The sequence below is a fragment of the Meles meles genome, chromosome 4, assembly GCF_922984935.1.
Source record: "Meles meles chromosome 4, mMelMel3.1 paternal haplotype, whole genome shotgun sequence".
Classification (NCBI taxonomy): domain Eukaryota; kingdom Metazoa; phylum Chordata; class Mammalia; order Carnivora; family Mustelidae; genus Meles; species Meles meles.
Genome location: NC_060069.1, coordinates 9,886,162 through 9,903,422, shown reverse-complemented (window position 1 = coordinate 9,903,422; position 17,261 = coordinate 9,886,162). Strand labels below are relative to the sequence as shown.

Sequence of the window (17,261 nt, the reverse complement as noted above, 5' to 3'; positions counted from 1 at the left end):
TTTTTAAAAATTCATTTTGATGGTTTTTATTGGTCTGCTCTCTGTCACAAGACCTCCATTTGAATCACTACATCAGCAATTGATAAGGAAAATTATTTTAATAAGCCCTTGAGCTTTTTGTGCAGGTACTTACTTTGTGATCATGGTATACCACCATGATGTGATATGGTGATCGGGTGTGGGTCAGGGTACCCACACCTTCCAGAAGGCAACCTTACACAGATCTACTCTGCAGGGTGGACTGTTTCCCTGGTATCATTCATGGTGGGCATCAGTGTTTTGAACCAAAAAGCCAGTCAGGCTCACCAGAAAGGTTTGAAAACTCCAAACAAAATGAAGATGAGAGGATTTTCTGAAAATGCCTGTAAAGAAAACTCTACCAGAGATCTGTAGAGAGTTTACCACGAATACTTAGAGATCAAGAACTTTTTAAGGTCGGCAATAGATTCGGACAGTAGTTTCTTGTTTCTGTTTAAGAAACTGGTCCCTAAGTCAACACTTAGGTGTTGAGATGGTGCTCAGTCCTGGGAGTGTCCTGGAATTCTACTGTTTGGGACTTTTGCAACCTGAGTGGAAGATTTGAGTTCTCTTTGCCAGCTTCATTCATCTTCTCTGTCACAATCCAAGCTGGGAAAGAATACTCCTGTTCGATCTTACAATGGTTAATTTTATATATCAACTTGGCTAGACTGTGGTACCAAGATATTTGCTCCAAACACCAGCCTGGATGTTGTGTGAAGGTATTTTTTAGATATGATTAACATTTAAATCAGTAGACTTTGAGTAAAGCCACTACTTGTCATAATTTGGGTGGGCCTCATCCAATCAGTTAAATATCTTAGGAGAAAAAATTGAGGTCCCCCTGAGGAAGAAGAAATTCTGCCTCCAAATTGCCTTTGGATTCAAGATTGCAACATTAACTCTTGCCTAGGCTGTTCTGCTCTGCACATTTTGGACTTGCCAACCTCCCACTATAACTGTGAGAGCCAATTACTTAAAATAATTTGTCTGTCTCTGTCTCTGTCTCTCTCTCTCTCTCTCATGTCCTATTGGTTCCGTTTCTTCAGATAACTCTGACATAGATCCCATTAAATGCTCCTGATCAGAGTCCCACATTCTCGACATTTCTCTGTTTAGTCAGTTCATGCTCACCTTAATGTAGGTTAGGGTATATCTTAGTTTTGTGGCATTTTTCTCCCCATGAGTTTTGAGAATACTTAGAATTCTAGTGATATGATGTGATGCTAAAAATAATTACATACTTACTTCCCCTAAATATGATTTTGACCACTTGGGGAACAATGAAATTTCATTAGGATCTGACTGTTCAAATCCATATGTATCCTAATTATGAACCGAATCTTGTCACATGTGTGTTTTTCTCTTTATAAGCCTTTAAAGGTTGAGGTATCACCAACTTGAATATTAGGAGAGAGTTCTAGTGTGAAGTCTGTCATGATTCATTATGTAACCTCACATTATAACAACCCGACTATTTATACATCATGATAAAATAAATATTTACCTCAAAAAAAAAAAAAGAAACAAAAGTGAAACTTCTAGGTAATTTTTTTGTGGCCATCCTCCAATATGCCCCACAATGATTCTTGCCTCCTAGTATTCATGCCAGTATTCATCCCACATTGACTAGGAATGATCTTTGTAGTCAGTTGGATAGAATGGGAATTGAAAAGTGTGTCTCCCAAGGCTAGGAAACAAAAGACATTGCAGTTTCTGCCTTGCTCTTTTGGGTCATTCCTTCTAAGGGAAGCCAGCTGCTATGTTCTAAGGATGCTCAAGCTCCCCTATGTTCAAGGCTGTGTTCAAGGAACTGAGGTCTCCTGCCAAGAGCCACACGAGTGAGCTTAGAATTGCATCTTCCAGTCCCCTATCAAGCCTTCAGATGACTATAGTCCCAGATGACTTCTTAGCCAAAACCTCATGGTGGGCCCTGAACCAGAACCTTCCCCCTGAGCCGTTCCTGGATTCATGACTCACAGACTTGAGATAATAAATGTTTATTATTGTTTTAAGCTGTGGTCTGGGGGTACCTTATTAAGCAGCAATAGATAACTAGTGCAGTAATTTTTTTTTTAAGATTTTATTTATTTTATTTATTTATTTGACAGACAGAAATCACAAGTAGGTAGAGAGGCAGGCAGAGAGAGAGGTGGGGAAGCAGGCTCCCGCTGAGCAGAGAGCCCGATGCGGGGCCTGATTCCAGGACCCTGGGATCATGACCAGGCGCCCCTAGTGCAGTAGTAGTAGAAGTAGTGACTTCCCATGTAAAAAATTACATTTTCACTTCTGGTCAGTGTTCTAGACATTATTTGAAAGTGCTCTGTGGTATTTAGTGGTATGCATGTGTAGAGAGAGTGGTTGAGAAGAGGAGGAGAAAGAGCTGACATATGGATAACACATAGAGGCTGCCATGAATTTAAAAAGTCACCTTTTGCAAATGTTGTTGCATTTGCGAGTACGTGACCAAATCGAGTGCCTACCTTTAAAGAATGGCCATATAGAATTATGTAGTTACCATGATTTAATACAAATGAGCCCTAGATTTGGAATCAGAAGTCATGGTTTGGAGTGTGCCACTTTCAAATTAACTTAAAAATGTCAGATAGCTCCAAATTTTATGTTCCTTGTCTACAAAATGGGGGGGTGGGGGGCGGTGGCTAACATCACCTGCTCATCTCATACCATGTTGTGAGGGAGAAAAGAGAAAAATATTTGAAAACACTTTAATCATGAAGGGTCATACAAAGGTAAATAATTGCTGTTACTTACTATTTTAAGGATATGTAAATGGAAGCTTGTCTAGAGTTTATAGACCATGAAACAGTTCCTTTAAAAAAATTTATTTATTTATTTATTTGACAGGACAAGCATGGGGAGTGGCAGGCAGAGGGAGAAGCAGGCTCCCTGCTAAGTAAGGAGCCTGATGAGGGACTTGATCCCAGGACCCTGGGATCATGACCTGAGCCCATGGCAGATGCATGACCTACTGAGCCACCCAGGCGCCCCAAAACAGTTCCTTTTAAAATGGGCTTACCTTGCTCTCTAAGGCTTTATCTCGTTCCACAGGAAGTAACCAGGTCAAGCAAGGGCAGGTCACCCAGGAAATCCAAGATTGCAGTAGAAACTTAAACGGGCCTAAGCTTGTGTATGTAAGATGAACTTCCCTTAATTAAAACATGTAAATGAATCCGTGCCCACAGTAGCAGTGCAGTGGAGTTCCCGCATGTTTTGTGATCATCAACCCATCTTGCCATGTGCAGTTGGCCTGTTCACACTGGTGAGCTAAGCACTTCCGCACCACCAAGCATCTTCTGGCAGTTTCCTGACTGCCTCCAGCTGGCCAGTTAACTGTGGGGTTGCTATCGAGGGGAAGCGAACATTTTCCAGGAGAATAGAGGTGGAAAAAAGAAATAACTTCAGGATTTCATCGGAGAGGAAATCCTATTCGGCACAAGGTGTTGTTTCTGCCAACAAACAAATTGCTAAACGCATTGCACACAACCGAGCCTCTGTTAATGAGCAAATACAGCCAAAGAAAAATAAGAAGGGGGCAGAGGCTTCGTTTTAATAGCACTTCAAATTCTTCAACTTCACAAAAATCTTCATTGTGATCTCACTTCTTGACGAATACTTGATGGCCAGGAGCACAAAGCAGTGGTCAAATCTCTTGCTCCTCAGAGTGTGGTTCGGGGACCAGCAGCGTCTCCAGCAGCCAGAGCATGTCAGAAATGCAGACTCTCGGGCCCTACTTCAGACCTACTGGGCAGAGTCCATATTTCATGAGGTTCTCCAGATGCTTCACATGCATGCTGATTGTAGTCTGTTACTCCATGTTGTATGCTTGCAAGCCCTAGAGCAGGAGAGCGAGCTGAAACCACCTAGCTCAGGCTTCAGCTTCTAGAGCGCTGAGTTATTGCCACCCCCTGTTTACAGATGAGACACATAAGGCCCAGGGAGCTCAAGCCAGGTGCCTAAAATCACCACACTTGATGTCTCCTGACCCCAAACGTGGCATCCAGCCTCACAGCCCTAGCTCCTTCAGGGTCTCTCTGTTCAGTCTCCCTTGATTTCCCCATGAGAGTGTGGATTCCCCAGCCCATATTTATTTCTCTGAATCTGGTGGAGAAAAGACAAATTTTACCTCCTTATTTTGACTTTTGCTCTCCGAATCAGAAAAACAAGTTCAGAGAACTGTTAAGAGTTTTGCCTAAGGGAGAATCACCTTGACGAGTAGAATAAAGAAGGCTTCAGAGCTTGAGGGAGACCTATGTCCAAATGGGTCATGGAGCTTCTTTCTTTCGTGTGTGGGGGGGCACCTCTGGTGTGCTTGATCAAATAGATGTTGCTCGAAGAAAAACTTACAGCAGAAGCTGCTGTCCTATATATAAAAAAGACACTGTACTGTACTTAATTTAGCCCTCCTTACAGAAAGGGTCATGAATATGCATTTTGGCTAAGAAAATTCTTTCACAGCCTCATGTGTGATGCTGCAGGCTAAGCTAATCAGCATGGCTAATTTTAGCCTTAGTTTTGAGGCTTTATTTTAGAATAGGTCACAGTTCTAGGACTAACCTATAGCTTATTGTGTGAGAGAGGAGAGCATCAGAAAGATAGAAAACCAAGCCACGGCCACCACACCCCGACTGTAAATGTATTGTGTGTAATTGAGATTCTGTTCCGCTTACAGTTAGTGATATGATTAATAAAGCGAACTTGATCTCTGCTCTGCAATGAAAGACATTATCTACCATGGGGACTTAGGAGGTCCTTGAGCTGCCTCTCTCTGGGATGAAGGGGGAGAGATGAATATCTATGAAAGCTCTACTCGTCACCCTGTGAGGTATGGAAGTTTTCAATCACTGTGTCTTGCACCTCAAACTAATACTGCACTGTTTCGTTAACAAACTGGCATTTAAAGAAAAACTTAAAAAAGAAAAAAACAGCTCGACTTGTAGGCACTGTGTAAAAGAAGGTGGAAAAGGCATCTTATAAATGAGAAAGTTTGATTTGATAGGTCCTCCAAAGTGGCTCTGGGGACATGCAGAGGAGGCCCAGGGCTACGGTGAGATCAAGTCACTGCCTTCCCCTGCTAAGTCCAGGGCAATGAGGATTGGGAAACCTTCTGGTCTGTGGTTCTACGTTCTCGTTTGCACGGATGGGGACTGGTGGTGGTGGAGGGTGTGCTGACCAAGGGAGGAGCAGAGGGTCAGAGTGGGAGAGGGACTCACATCCCGGGGCTTCAAAGAAATCTAGCCAGATCTGAGCAAGAGGGTGCGGTCCAGTAGAGCTAGACATAGAAAGGAGGACAGTCGAGAACAGCACCGTCTGGTAGGACTTTCAGTGATGATTGAAATGTTCTATAATCTTGTCACAGATGGCTTTCAAGTGCTTGAGATGTGGCCAGCGCGACTGAGGAACTGAATTTGTCATTTTCTGTCACTGTAATTAATTTTGATTTAAATAGCCACATGTGCCTGGTGGTTACCATATTGGACAAGGCAATTCTAGACAGAGAGCTCTTTAAAGAAATGAAGTTAGAGGGGCGCCTGGGTGGCTCAGTGGGTTAAAGCCTCTGCCTTCGGCTCAGGTCATGATCCCAGGGTCCTGGGATCGAGCCCCACATCGGGCTCTCTGCTCGGCAGGGAGCCTGCTTCCTCCTCTCTCTCTGCCTGCATCTCTGCCTAGTTGTGATTTCTCTCTATCAAATAAATAAAATCTTAAAAAAAAAAAAAAAAGAAATGAAGTTAGAAACCAAAAGTGAGCTGAAGAGGAAATGTTGAGTCCAGGTTATAAAAGCCTAGATCCTGTTCTAAAGGGACATAGAACCATCTGGAAAGCATCAGAAAAATAAAACTGCCTGGACCCAGCCCAGGGCCACCCAGTCAGAATCCTTTTAGGCATGTACCTTTAACTGAGAGCTACCGGACTCACTGACGTGAGGAGGAAGGTCTGGGAAAGAGCGTTGCACCCAGGTATCGCCATTGACAGTGGGGAAGCCACTGCTGGGGGGAAGAACGATGTGGTAATAAGAAAGGTATGTGGCAGCCTGTGTAAGACTGGAGGCGATTGCAAGAGCTGAGCTATCTGGAGTGTTCATTTCTGCCTTGGAGTATAATTTTGTTCGTTTCACTGAGGGCCTCCATATTCCTCCCTGGACTGAACATTGGTTCAAAATGTTCCCTAGCAAATATGCTGCTCTAAGCCTCCAGCCCCACTAAATGTTAGGGTGATTGAAAATTACACTCGCTTCCCACAGGCCCAGAAGGGGCCTCTTTGTAATGAAATAGAGATGCAGCAGCATTTGGAATGTGGAGTAACAGCCTCTCCGGGACCTCCAGCAGAGGCCCATGGGAGCCATAAAAGGGGATGACTCACTGTGGAAAATAATGATCGCTGCCCTCAGAGTGGACCCTTCCCCCTCCATGACTTCTGAGCTCCCACGAGCAATCTTAATAGCTGCTGGTGGGAACTAGGACACCTGAGAACTAGGCCCAGCTGATGACTCACTGCATAACCATGAAAAACCATCTCATGATCACCGTGGGGGAGAGACGGCTTTTAAACATTGAAAAGGGAAAATAAAACCCAGTGTATGTTGAAGTTGAGAAGTTGATACAGTGCCTTTTCCAAAACAGCAAAATTTCTGAGTCACTCCTTATCTTCAGTACAGGGGAAGGTACGTCCAGGTGTGACAAACTGAGTACCTTTATTAGCTTGCAGGAGAATGGAAGCCTGGGGTCTCCGCAATGATAGTTCTCCTTGGCGGCGTCCAGCTGGCTCCCTGAAAGACAAGGGAGTTTGCTCCAGCTCTGCTGCTGGCCCTTGATGTATAAATTCTTTTACAAACCAATAATGATACAAACCAGACATCGCTTTGGACTCCCTGTCCCAAGATGGCGGGAAGCTTGGCTCAACGCAAGCTTGTCCAGAGCTCTCTTCATGATTGCCGTGCAGGCTCTCTCTGCCTGTGTCTCAGGTACTGAGGCTCCTCCTCTGGCACTTACTGGTTCAGACAAACCTAGCCTCTCCACCTACTATGCTAAGTGTCTGACGAGTGTAGCATCTCAAGGAGCATGTGATTTTCTAGCAGCTTGTCGGCTCTGACCCCTCCCACTCCTTCCCTACCTCTTCTCTGGAGTAAGGCCAACGCCCGCCTCTTGTCTGGCAGAAGTGATCATATCTTCTAACCCTGCACTCATGTCAGGTATTTTTCTAGATACTTAAAATTGGGTGCTTGCTTCAGCAGCATATTGCTAAAATTGGAATGATAGGTACTTATGTTTGGTATGAGAGCTATGAAGAAAACGAACGTTTTCTACCTCTGAAGGGAATACTTCTAGTCATTTATTAAGCACTTACTATGCTCTGGACACCATACCAGACAGAGCATTTTAAAAAAGCTTTTAGCAGGGCAAGGAGATTAGACCTCAAGAGATAAAGAATTGAGGTGTCTGAGATATAACAGATATCTGACAAATGACTCACTTTAGCAGTGTCCGTAGGTATGGGCTCTATTGTTTTCTAGAAAGACTTGAGGACTAAATGTATAATATAAAAGAATTTGACCTTGCTAGCTTCTGTTTTCCTTTAAGAGGTATTTACATAATTGAATAGCAGCATTTATCTTTTGTAAAATTGTATGCTATACTCATGAGTTAACATATTATTGTTATAACATCCCCAAGTCTTCGGTTGGGCTCCTTAGATGCAGAGCCTGAGATGGTTATTCTGGTGCATGTGTTTTACTCTTGGGCTGGGGGAAGGGGGTATGTCTAGACAGGCAGCAGTGGAAGGAGCCTGCTCCCACTTGGAGCAGGAGTGATACCAGGGGGCTGGCTCCACAGTAAGTCATCCAGTCCCTGGCCAGGGCTGCTCTCCGCAATGGAGGGAATGCATAACCTCTTTGCTAAGGAAATTCTTTGATCTGAGAACACTTGTCTGGAGAAGGGGACATTTGTGCCCTGTTAGCCATTGTTATGGGCTGAATTTTGTTCCCCTAAAATTCACATATTGAACTCTAACCCTCAATACCTTATAATGTGACTATATTTGGAGATAGGGCCTATAAGGAGGTGATTAACATAAAATGAGGCTATTAGGATGAGCCCCAATCCTATCCGACTGGTCCTTCTGTAAGAAGAGGAGATTAGGACACTGACAAACACCAGGAGCACCAGTGTGCTGAGGGTCAGCCGCCCAGGAGAAATCGGAACTGCTGACACCTTGACCTCGGACTTCTAGCTTCCAGAACTATGAGAAAATGCATTTTTGTTGTTTAAGCCTCACAGAGTGTGGCATTTTGCTGTGTCAGCCTGAGCTGACAAACACAGCAACAAACGCTCATGGCACCTGGAGTGTGAGTGTGCCAAAGTGTGTCTGGTTAGCAGGTTTCAGTGGCACCCAGTAGTCTTCACTATGCCCACTTAGATTTAGAAAACCAACCCGAGAAGTGACAGAGGCTGCCCAGGGTCACACAGCCCGTACACAGCAAGGGCCAGATTTGCACCTCAGACTGACCCTATAGCTTAGCTTCTAATCTCTACTCCTTATTCCCGCTCCTGGTGGGAGGCAGCCATCCTCAGAAGCAGCAGACATCACCAGTTAACTTGGGCTTCCGTTTCTGTGTTTTTTATCCCAACTTGTCCCCACCTTACACAAGACAGCGCTCCCTGGGGAAACTGAGGCAGCTCAGTACTGACAGTGTCTGCTGCCTCTGAGTGCCTTCTCCAGACATTGTCTCACCCAGTAGTTTGGGGAATGATGTAGCATGTTAATCACAGGTTTCTCCTACATATGAGGTGATGTCTTTATTTAAAATGTTTTCATGAAAAAAATGGATTAAAGCAATCTTTTTCACACCCACAAGTGCCATCTTTAGGAAAATAAGAAATTCTGAGGACTGCCTTGTCAGTGTAATAATAACTATTGTCATTCTGAGCACCGCTGCTCCCAATTTATAATGGGAGAAGATGGTCTCTGGAGGCCACATCAAGATCTAACAGTAGATCAGTTTCTTCATATTATAGTTTTTGTTCAGTATTTTCTGGCTCATAATAAAGTCATTGCCCACTTCAGAAAACTAAAAAAGAAAGGAAAAATAAAGAAGGGCATCCCTGGGCAGCTGCCTGGCCCGAGGTACCCTATTCAGCCCTAGCTGGCCCCGCCACAGCAGAAGGAGAGAGCATGCTCTCTATGAGGAAATGCTTTCCCCCAGATGGTGGGCACAGTGGAGAACCATTTTAAAAAGTGTCCTGTGGATATTGCTGGCTTCCTGCGAGAAGGGGCAGAAAAGTGTGAGTGCATCTGTTGGATTTCCCAAATCACAAGTCACTTGGTCACCGATCCGTTCTGACACTGTTATTAGATGTGCGGAGAGTGGTTTGCAGCTGAAGCGGAGTCTGGGCCCCTGGAGGAGAGCACAGTCTATCAGTGACTGCCGTCACACATTTCGTAGTCTAGACTCAAAGACAGCTGTAGATGTTGGTATGAAGAAGACATTTTTTACTCTTGCAAATTCTTATTCTTTCTGAGATAAAAGTTCCAAGTCTGTGAGAGAGAGGAGACAAAGAGGGGTCTCAGGGGGGAAAAAAATCTTCATATTCCCTTCCTGCCTTCTCCTGGCCCTCCCCCAAAGATTAGGAAATTCTTTACATGAAATACTACGTGGTAGTTCGAAAGTCCTTATCTTTTAGAAACGTAGGCATTCATTTCTTCGACAAAAAGTTTGGGGTGTCTGCTTTGAGCCACGGGTTGGAGAAGCCACAGGGAACAGGATAGGCTTCGCTTCTGCCTCCCAAGAGTTTATCAATGGGAGGTATCAGTAGAAGCTATTTTTCTCTGAGCAGACAGTAAGTACTAGGCATTGTGCTAAGTCTGTGGTTCTTAAACTTCCAGGATCCCCCTGGAGGGCTTGCTAAAACACAGATTGCTGGACCCTCACCCCAGTTTCTGATTCAGGTTGTCTGGGATGCCTGAGAATTTGCTTTTCTAGTAAGACCCCAAGTGATGTTCTTACTGCTTTTCTGGGACCACCCTGTAGAAATCATTGCGCTAAGCTCATGGCATGCACCTGCTCACGGTGTAGTGAGTGGTTAGAACCATTCAAGGTGGTGGTGGGTGCCCAGGCTGAGGTATTCCTGCCACATAACCAAGTTCCTTTAGAGGAAACTTGGTTTTGACTTTACGCAAGGTTCTTGTTTTATTGCCTTTTTTTTTTTTTTTTAATTCTTTGGTGCATTTTCCTGATCATTTTAGAAGTTTGAAGAGCTGGTGCAATAATGGATGAAGTATGGGGGAATGTCTCACTAAACCGTTGCACTTGTATGTCGCTTTCTCCTTGAAGGTCCTAAGAGGTAGAGTGGTAGTTCTCAAAGTGTGTTTCCAGACTTGGCAGCAGCATCTTGCCGCATAGCACGCCCCTCTCCTCCCAAGACTACTGCATCTGAAACACTGGGCATGGGGCCAGGAATCTTCTTGAACAGGCCTCCAGGGGATCCCAATGCACGCTGCAGTTCGAGCACATCTGAGGTCAAGGGTAGTGATAGTTGGGCTGAGTCTAAGGGAGGGGCCCTGGTATTCACTATTCCCAGCTCCTTCCAGGCGGTTCATCAGAATGACTAAGCTTCAGTTTTCCCATCTCAAAAGTCAAAAGTCTATCCCTTGCTGTCCAACATCTTTCAGAGTGGTGGGGGAAGACAATCATGACTTTAATTCATGACATGGTTTTACTAGCAAACATGAAAATTCCTAGCTACCCATGAAATAGCGCCATTCAATGGGAAAAAGATCGGATTCAGGTTGTGTTCTAATCTAGTGTCCACCCTGAATACAGCTGTGTGACTTTCAGTTGATTATTAGCCTGTCTGAACCTCAATCTCACAGTCTGAAAAATAAGATAAAATTGTTTTCCTGGTCTAGCTTGAATAATTTTGCACTGGTTAAATGTAATAATGGATATGAATGTGCTTTTGCAAGCTGTGGAAGTGTAACTTTGGACTGCTCTGTTCTTCCCCATCAGTAAAATGGGGATAGCGCTCTAAAACGTCACAGAAATCGTGAGTAGTTAAGAAACTCATGACACAAAGGTTTGAACTCTTCTAAAATAAAGTTTATTTCTTCATTTTTTAGGGTCTGTAGTATGTAAGGTTGGAAGACGTACAAGTATGATAGCCTTACATATTTTATTATAGTGCGTCTATGTAATTATATATAATAGTATTTTCATTTGAACTGGTCACATCCTAGAGCAGTGGTTTGGATGTTGTGGCCCCAGACCAGCAGCACCAGCAGCCCCTGACAACTTGTTTGAAATGCACATTCTTGGGCCTCCTTCCAGACCTACTGAATCAGCATCTGGGCAGAGCCTAGTGATCTGTGTTATAACAATTCCCACGGGGGCTACTGATGTCCACTGAAGTCTTAGAGGAAGGTATACATTAGGGTCTTTTTAATTTTTAATTTTTTATTTATTTCGTTTTTTTTTTAAGATTTTACTTATTTATCTGACAGAGAGAGAGTGAGAGAGGGAACACAAGCAGGGGCAGGGGGAGAGGGAAAAGCAGACCCTCTGCCCACCAGGGAGCTTGTTGTAGGGCTCGACCTTAGGACCATGGGATCATGACTTGAGCCAGACAGACGCTTAACAACTGACCACCCAGGTGCCCCTAAGGTCTTTTTTAGTTTTAATGATTTTATTTATCTATTTATGTGTTTATTTATTTATTTAAGGGAGAACACTGGAGGGTGGAGGAGAGGGGGAGGGAGGGAATAAGCAGACTCCATGCTGAGTTCGGAGCCAGACTTGGTCTCACGGCCCTGACCCTGAGATCATGACCTGAGCCGAAACCAGGAGTTCGTGGCTCAACTGACACCCAGGCGCCCGTATTAAGGTCTTAATTGAAGGGTCTGGCAAACAACATCCTTTTCGTGGCACAGGGTGATTGCTTGCCTTTTTCTCCATCGTGGAACTGCAACAACTATGCCCAAGCTCAGGCAGCCATGATAGGATTCCTTCCTAAACACGCGGCCGCTGCCCACCCAACCTAGTAGAGATCTGGAAAGCTGCTCCAGCACATCTGTTATGAGGCTGACTTCAGGGTGTGAGGAAATTAAAGCTATTTATCACAGACCATTTTCCCTCAATGACAGGAGAAATGAGCCTTAGCCTAACAAGGCTTCAAACTGGGCCCGCGTTTGAAAAACACATAGCTTGACAAGCACAGTTTGAGCAGACTTATATTTCTTTCGACTTTTCCTTTTGAAAATGAACTTTTTTGAGATGCACCAAGATAGTGGTGCTTGTTTAAGAAATATTGGAGATGGCTCCATCCCAGTCAGTTTCCTGACTCAGGCGTAAGTCCCAGGATGGCATATTCTACTGAGCATTTCTTTCCTTCCTCTCCTTCCTGGGAGGGGATCCCTGATAAGAGAGGGAATCTTTCCTCTGAGGCTAAGACTGCACAGGAGCCATGTTATGGGAGGTGGAGTTTGGTATTTATCAAGAGAAGGGTTTGTCTCTATGGTTTGGCCTGCTGCCTTACTGCCCATTTGAATTGGGTGCAGTATGGATTTTGAGAAGTAATTCTATTTTGTGCGTGTATGTGTATGTATAAAATTAAACTTGATAAAAATCTGTGATTGTCTAATATTTATATTTCTTCCTGGTGTTGCGCATTATAGGCAAAACGTATACAGAGTTTTATGTTACATGTTAGTAACTGACATCTATTTGGTGCCTACCAATGTACACAGTGCTTTGCATCCATCATACTATTTAATGTCCACAACAGTCCTCAGAGAGGGTTACAGTCATGTCCATTTTACAGGTGAGAAAACTGAAGTACAGGAAATTTATAAAATGTCTGTCACAGAGCTGATATTAGAGCCTCAATTGAAACGTAGGTCTTTTGGATTCCAAAGCCAGCATTCTCAACCAGTGTTTTTCAAATTGTGTGTTGAGAAATCACTTTAACAAGTTGCAACTAGCTTGTAAAAGATTGAATAGAATGTGAAAGGCTAGAATGTGTCATATTTAGTATGGGTAAATCTTGATGCATGAAAGTTTCATTTCAACTATAAATATATTTATATTTGTACACAAATATAAGCACATTTCTGTGTGCTGGGCAACAATGTAAATGATATTTCCTCTTGTGTCACATCAAATCTGAAAGCAAATATTCTGGCCAAAGGAGGAGGAGAAGAGGAATAGAGGGGAAAAGGGAGAATATAAGGAATAAGTAAACGAATGAGTAACTGTCAGACAGACAGAGAGCCTTTGGGAGAGGAAGAGGAAATATGAGGGAGTGGAAGAGGGGGAAGGAATGGACCAATCTGTGAAAAAGAGAGGTGCTGGGGAGTGGGGCAAAGAGACACAGGGAGTCACATAGTTCTGTCCACCATTCCATTCCATTAATCAATCTTGAATAAAGATTTTTACAAAACGTGGCCCCTATATACAAATAATCTACTTCATCTGCTGTTCAACTGAAAACATGTGATTTTTTTTTAAGATTTTATTTATTTATTTGACAGACAGAGATCACAAGTAGGCAGAGAGAGGAGGAAGCAGGCTCCCTGCAGAGCAGAGAGCCCGACATGGGGCTCGATCCCAGGACCCTGGGATCATGACCTGAGCCGAAGGCAGAGGCTTAACCCACTGAGCCACCCAGGCGCCCCGAAAACATGTGATCTGAAGGGAAACAGGCTGTGTTGGAGTTACCAAAATGCCCAATATGCTCCTTCCTAAAACGCTGGCGAAGGCAGTTTTGAGTATATGTTATTTTTGTCTTTTGAGCTGATTTTGATGCCATGACACTGCCTCTTGTGTCTTATGGGAAACCATAGATAGCAAAGATTTTCAAGTAGTCCACTAAGTACCTTACTTCCAGAGGATTCTGGAATCAGTTAACAAAAAGTCCCTTTTTCAGATGTGGAAATTGAGTGAACATTTTATAAAGTTTCCCTGTACACAATGCTTTCATAAGAACCCTATTACTGAATCTTCATAGCTACCCTGCTAGGTTTCCCTTATGCCAGTTTTACTGGAGAAATGGCTCAGGAAGCTCGAGTCCCTTGCCTCACTTCTTACATAAGAGGTGGTAGAGCTTAGATTCAAACCTGATTCTCTGACCCCTAATTCCATATTTCCCCCCAGTAAACACAGAGTAGCAACAGTGGGATGAAATGCAGTGTTGCTTGTTATAATTTAGAAGAATTATTTTTGTTTATAAATCAGAGTCTGGTGCAAAGCCGAAAATGCCCATGGTTTTAATGTGTGGGCTGGCACTGTAATTCACTCCTCTCCCCAACAGTATTTCCCTATTTCTAGGCCTTCCTTAGTAAATTGGAGTTGATATCGCTATGGTTTTTTTTTTGTGACCCATTCTTGGCCTTTCTTGGTTGAAAACCATTATATGTAAGAATACATTTTTAGTTAGTAATAACATTGCATAAAATAACTTAGGTAGCCACTTCTTGGCATCAACTTAAGTGGATGGTCTTTCCTTTTAAAAAAAAAAATAGGGGGGCGCCTGGGTGTCTCAGTGGGTTAAAGCCTCTGCCTTCGGCTCAGGTCATGATCCCAGGGTCCTGGGATCGAGCCTGTCATCGGGCTCTCTGCTCCGCGGGGAGCCTGCTTCCTCCTCTCTCTCTCTCACTCTCTGCCTGCTTCTCTGCCTTCTTGTGATCTCTGTCAAATAAATTTAAAAAATAAAATAGGGACGCCTGGTTGGCTCAGTCAGTTAAGCATCGGCCTTCAGCTCAGGTCATGATCCCAGAGTCCTGGGATTGGGTCCTGTATCGGGCTTCTTGCTCAGTGGGGAGCCTGCTTCTCCTTGTGCCTGCAGCTCCCCCTGCTCGTGCGTGTGCGCTCTCTCTCACACAAATAAATAAAATAAAAATCTTTAAAAAAATAAATGTCATGTATAGAGGTGAGTAAGCAGGGTCCCAGGTGACTCTACCTCAAAAGCCTTCATAGCCTGTTGGGAAAAAAACCGATAATGTTTTCCTCAGCTTGCTTAAATGCCATTGCTGTATATCCTATCCATCTTGCCTGGTCTCATAACTAATATTTTCTTTAAAAAAGAAACAACCGGGAATGAGTGCTAACCAAGTTCCGCTCCAGCAGGCTCTGCAGAAGTTTAATGCGGGTGTGTAATAGGGGCCTGCAGCCGAGGCCTCTCGTCCAGTGTTTGCTCCTAAATCCCCTCATGTGTCATAAGGAGTCATGCCTCTGAATGTATAAAGACTTTAAAGGAGATCATTTCTTCTCATCTCATGGTTTTATTCTTCCACCTTCAAAATATAAATGGATCATCCCTCCTTTCCTCTACTGGTTTAATTTTGCTGAGTATTTATTAAAGTCAACCAGATACTTTGAGGAAGCTAATATTCAGCTATACACTCCATGAAAGCTTTGTCTGTGCAAACATAACATATATCTCTGGGAAAATATGGGAGATCCTAGACTTGTTATAATTTAATGACTTGTAGGGCCTGATTGTTGTTTATTCTTTGTTTCAGAGATCCCTGAAGACCCGCTTGTGGCTGAAGAGTATTATGCTGATGCCTTTGATTCCTGTTCTGAAGAAAGCGAGGAGGAAGAAGAAGAAACAGTGTTCTCAGCACCAGAGGAAGAGGTCAAGGATGAGGGACCCCAGTCTGCTTACAGAACATTCCAACAGGTATAGGCCGCTCCCCAACGGAGGTGGAGCTGTCTGAGGTCCTGACCAGGTTGCGACTTCTCAAAGAGAGTCAAGGAAATCTTAGAACTTGAAGTGGGGGTGGGGGGCTAGGATGTTTTGGTTTTTTTCGTTTTTTGTTTTTGTTTTTATTTGTTTGTTTGTTTGCATTTTTTGGGGGGGGGGGGACTAGGATTTGTTATAAAGGCCCAATGTGATGGGTTCAGGGACAGCTAGGACCGCATGGAGTTCTGAGATTCTGGTGTGGACCGTGTTGATGAGGGAAGGGCTGGGGCATCCAGTACTTATTCAAGTGGAAAGATGATACACACTGGACTGATGAGCACCCTGTACACAGCTGTTAAATAAAGAATGCAAGTGTCTCTTTAGCAGAGAGAAAAGGATGAGAGAAAGAGGAGAAAGAGAATTTAGGAGACAAATACGTTAAGAGAGAAGTAGATGAATGTCGAGAGAAATACAGTCAAGGCAGAGAGTGATTCAGCATGCCAAAATAAAAATGCTTTCCTTCTACCATTTCCCCATTCTCCAGTGGACTCTGGTGAACAACAGCACCTCCTACCACACGTTTAAAATACAATTCCCATTTCCTTCTGTGCCATGGTCCTAAACATGTGAGACAAATCTTTTTTTTATTTATTTAAATAATTTCTACACCCAACATGGGGCTCGAACTAATGACCCCAGGATCAAGAGTCACACCATGTTCTTCTGACTGAGCCAGCCAGGTGCCCCAGGAGACAAGTATTACAATATTGCAGAACCATCTTTCTGTGCCTATGGTTACAAAACACATCCATTTTTGCCCAAAGCATCAAGTGGCAAAATTTTAGCTACTAGTGTTATTACTTTTTATTTTAATAGATTAAAACTGATTCAGAAAATACATATGAATAAAATGGGGCGCCTGGGTGGCTCAGCGGTTTAAGCCTCTGCCTTCGGTTCAGGTCATGATCTCAGGGTCCTGGGATCGAGCCCCGAATCGGGCTCTCTGCTCAGTGGGGAGCCTGTTTCTCCCTCTCTCTCTGCCTGCCTCTCTCCCTAGTTGTGATCTCTCTGTCTGTCAAATAAATAAATAAAATCTTTGAAAAAAAAAAAAAAGAAAATGCATATGAATAAAATACATAGCAAACACCACTCAGGTCAGGAAATAGGACTTGGCTAGCCACTCTGGAAGTCCCGTCTTTGGCATACTTATAGGAATACAGGGCTAGAAATCAAAATGCCTGTATACAAGACTAGTCTTTGTTACTTGCAGGTTGTGTGACCTTGTGCAAGTTACTAAATTTCACTGTGCCTCAGTTTTCTAATCTGTAAAATAGGACAATAATGACTCCTACCTCACAGAGTAGTCTGGGGATTAAAATGAAGTAATCAATGTAAGGTACTTAAAAGAGTATCTAGAATTTAATAAAGTAATTAATTAATGAGATATTAACTATGATGATGATGATGATGTTACCCAGCCATCTTGTAGGGTTTTTTTTTAAATTAACATATAATGTATTATTTGCTTCAGGGATACAGGTCTGTGAATCAGCA

The 17,261-nt window shown here is 43.4% G+C and overlaps 1 protein-coding gene across 4 annotated transcripts in view; it reads left to right on the top strand.

Moving 5' to 3' along the window:
• Positions 1–17,261, top strand: part of NEK11 (NIMA related kinase 11) — a 247,732-nt gene that overhangs the window by 138,302 nt on the left and 92,169 nt on the right. For all 4 annotated transcript variants that reach the window (XM_046002712.1, XM_046002716.1, XM_046002714.1 and 1 more), the window contains one exon: positions 15,544–15,704. In XM_046002712.1, the coding sequence (XP_045858668.1) occupies positions 15,544–15,704 (161 nt within the window). The remainder of the gene's footprint in view (positions 1–15,543; positions 15,705–17,261) is intronic.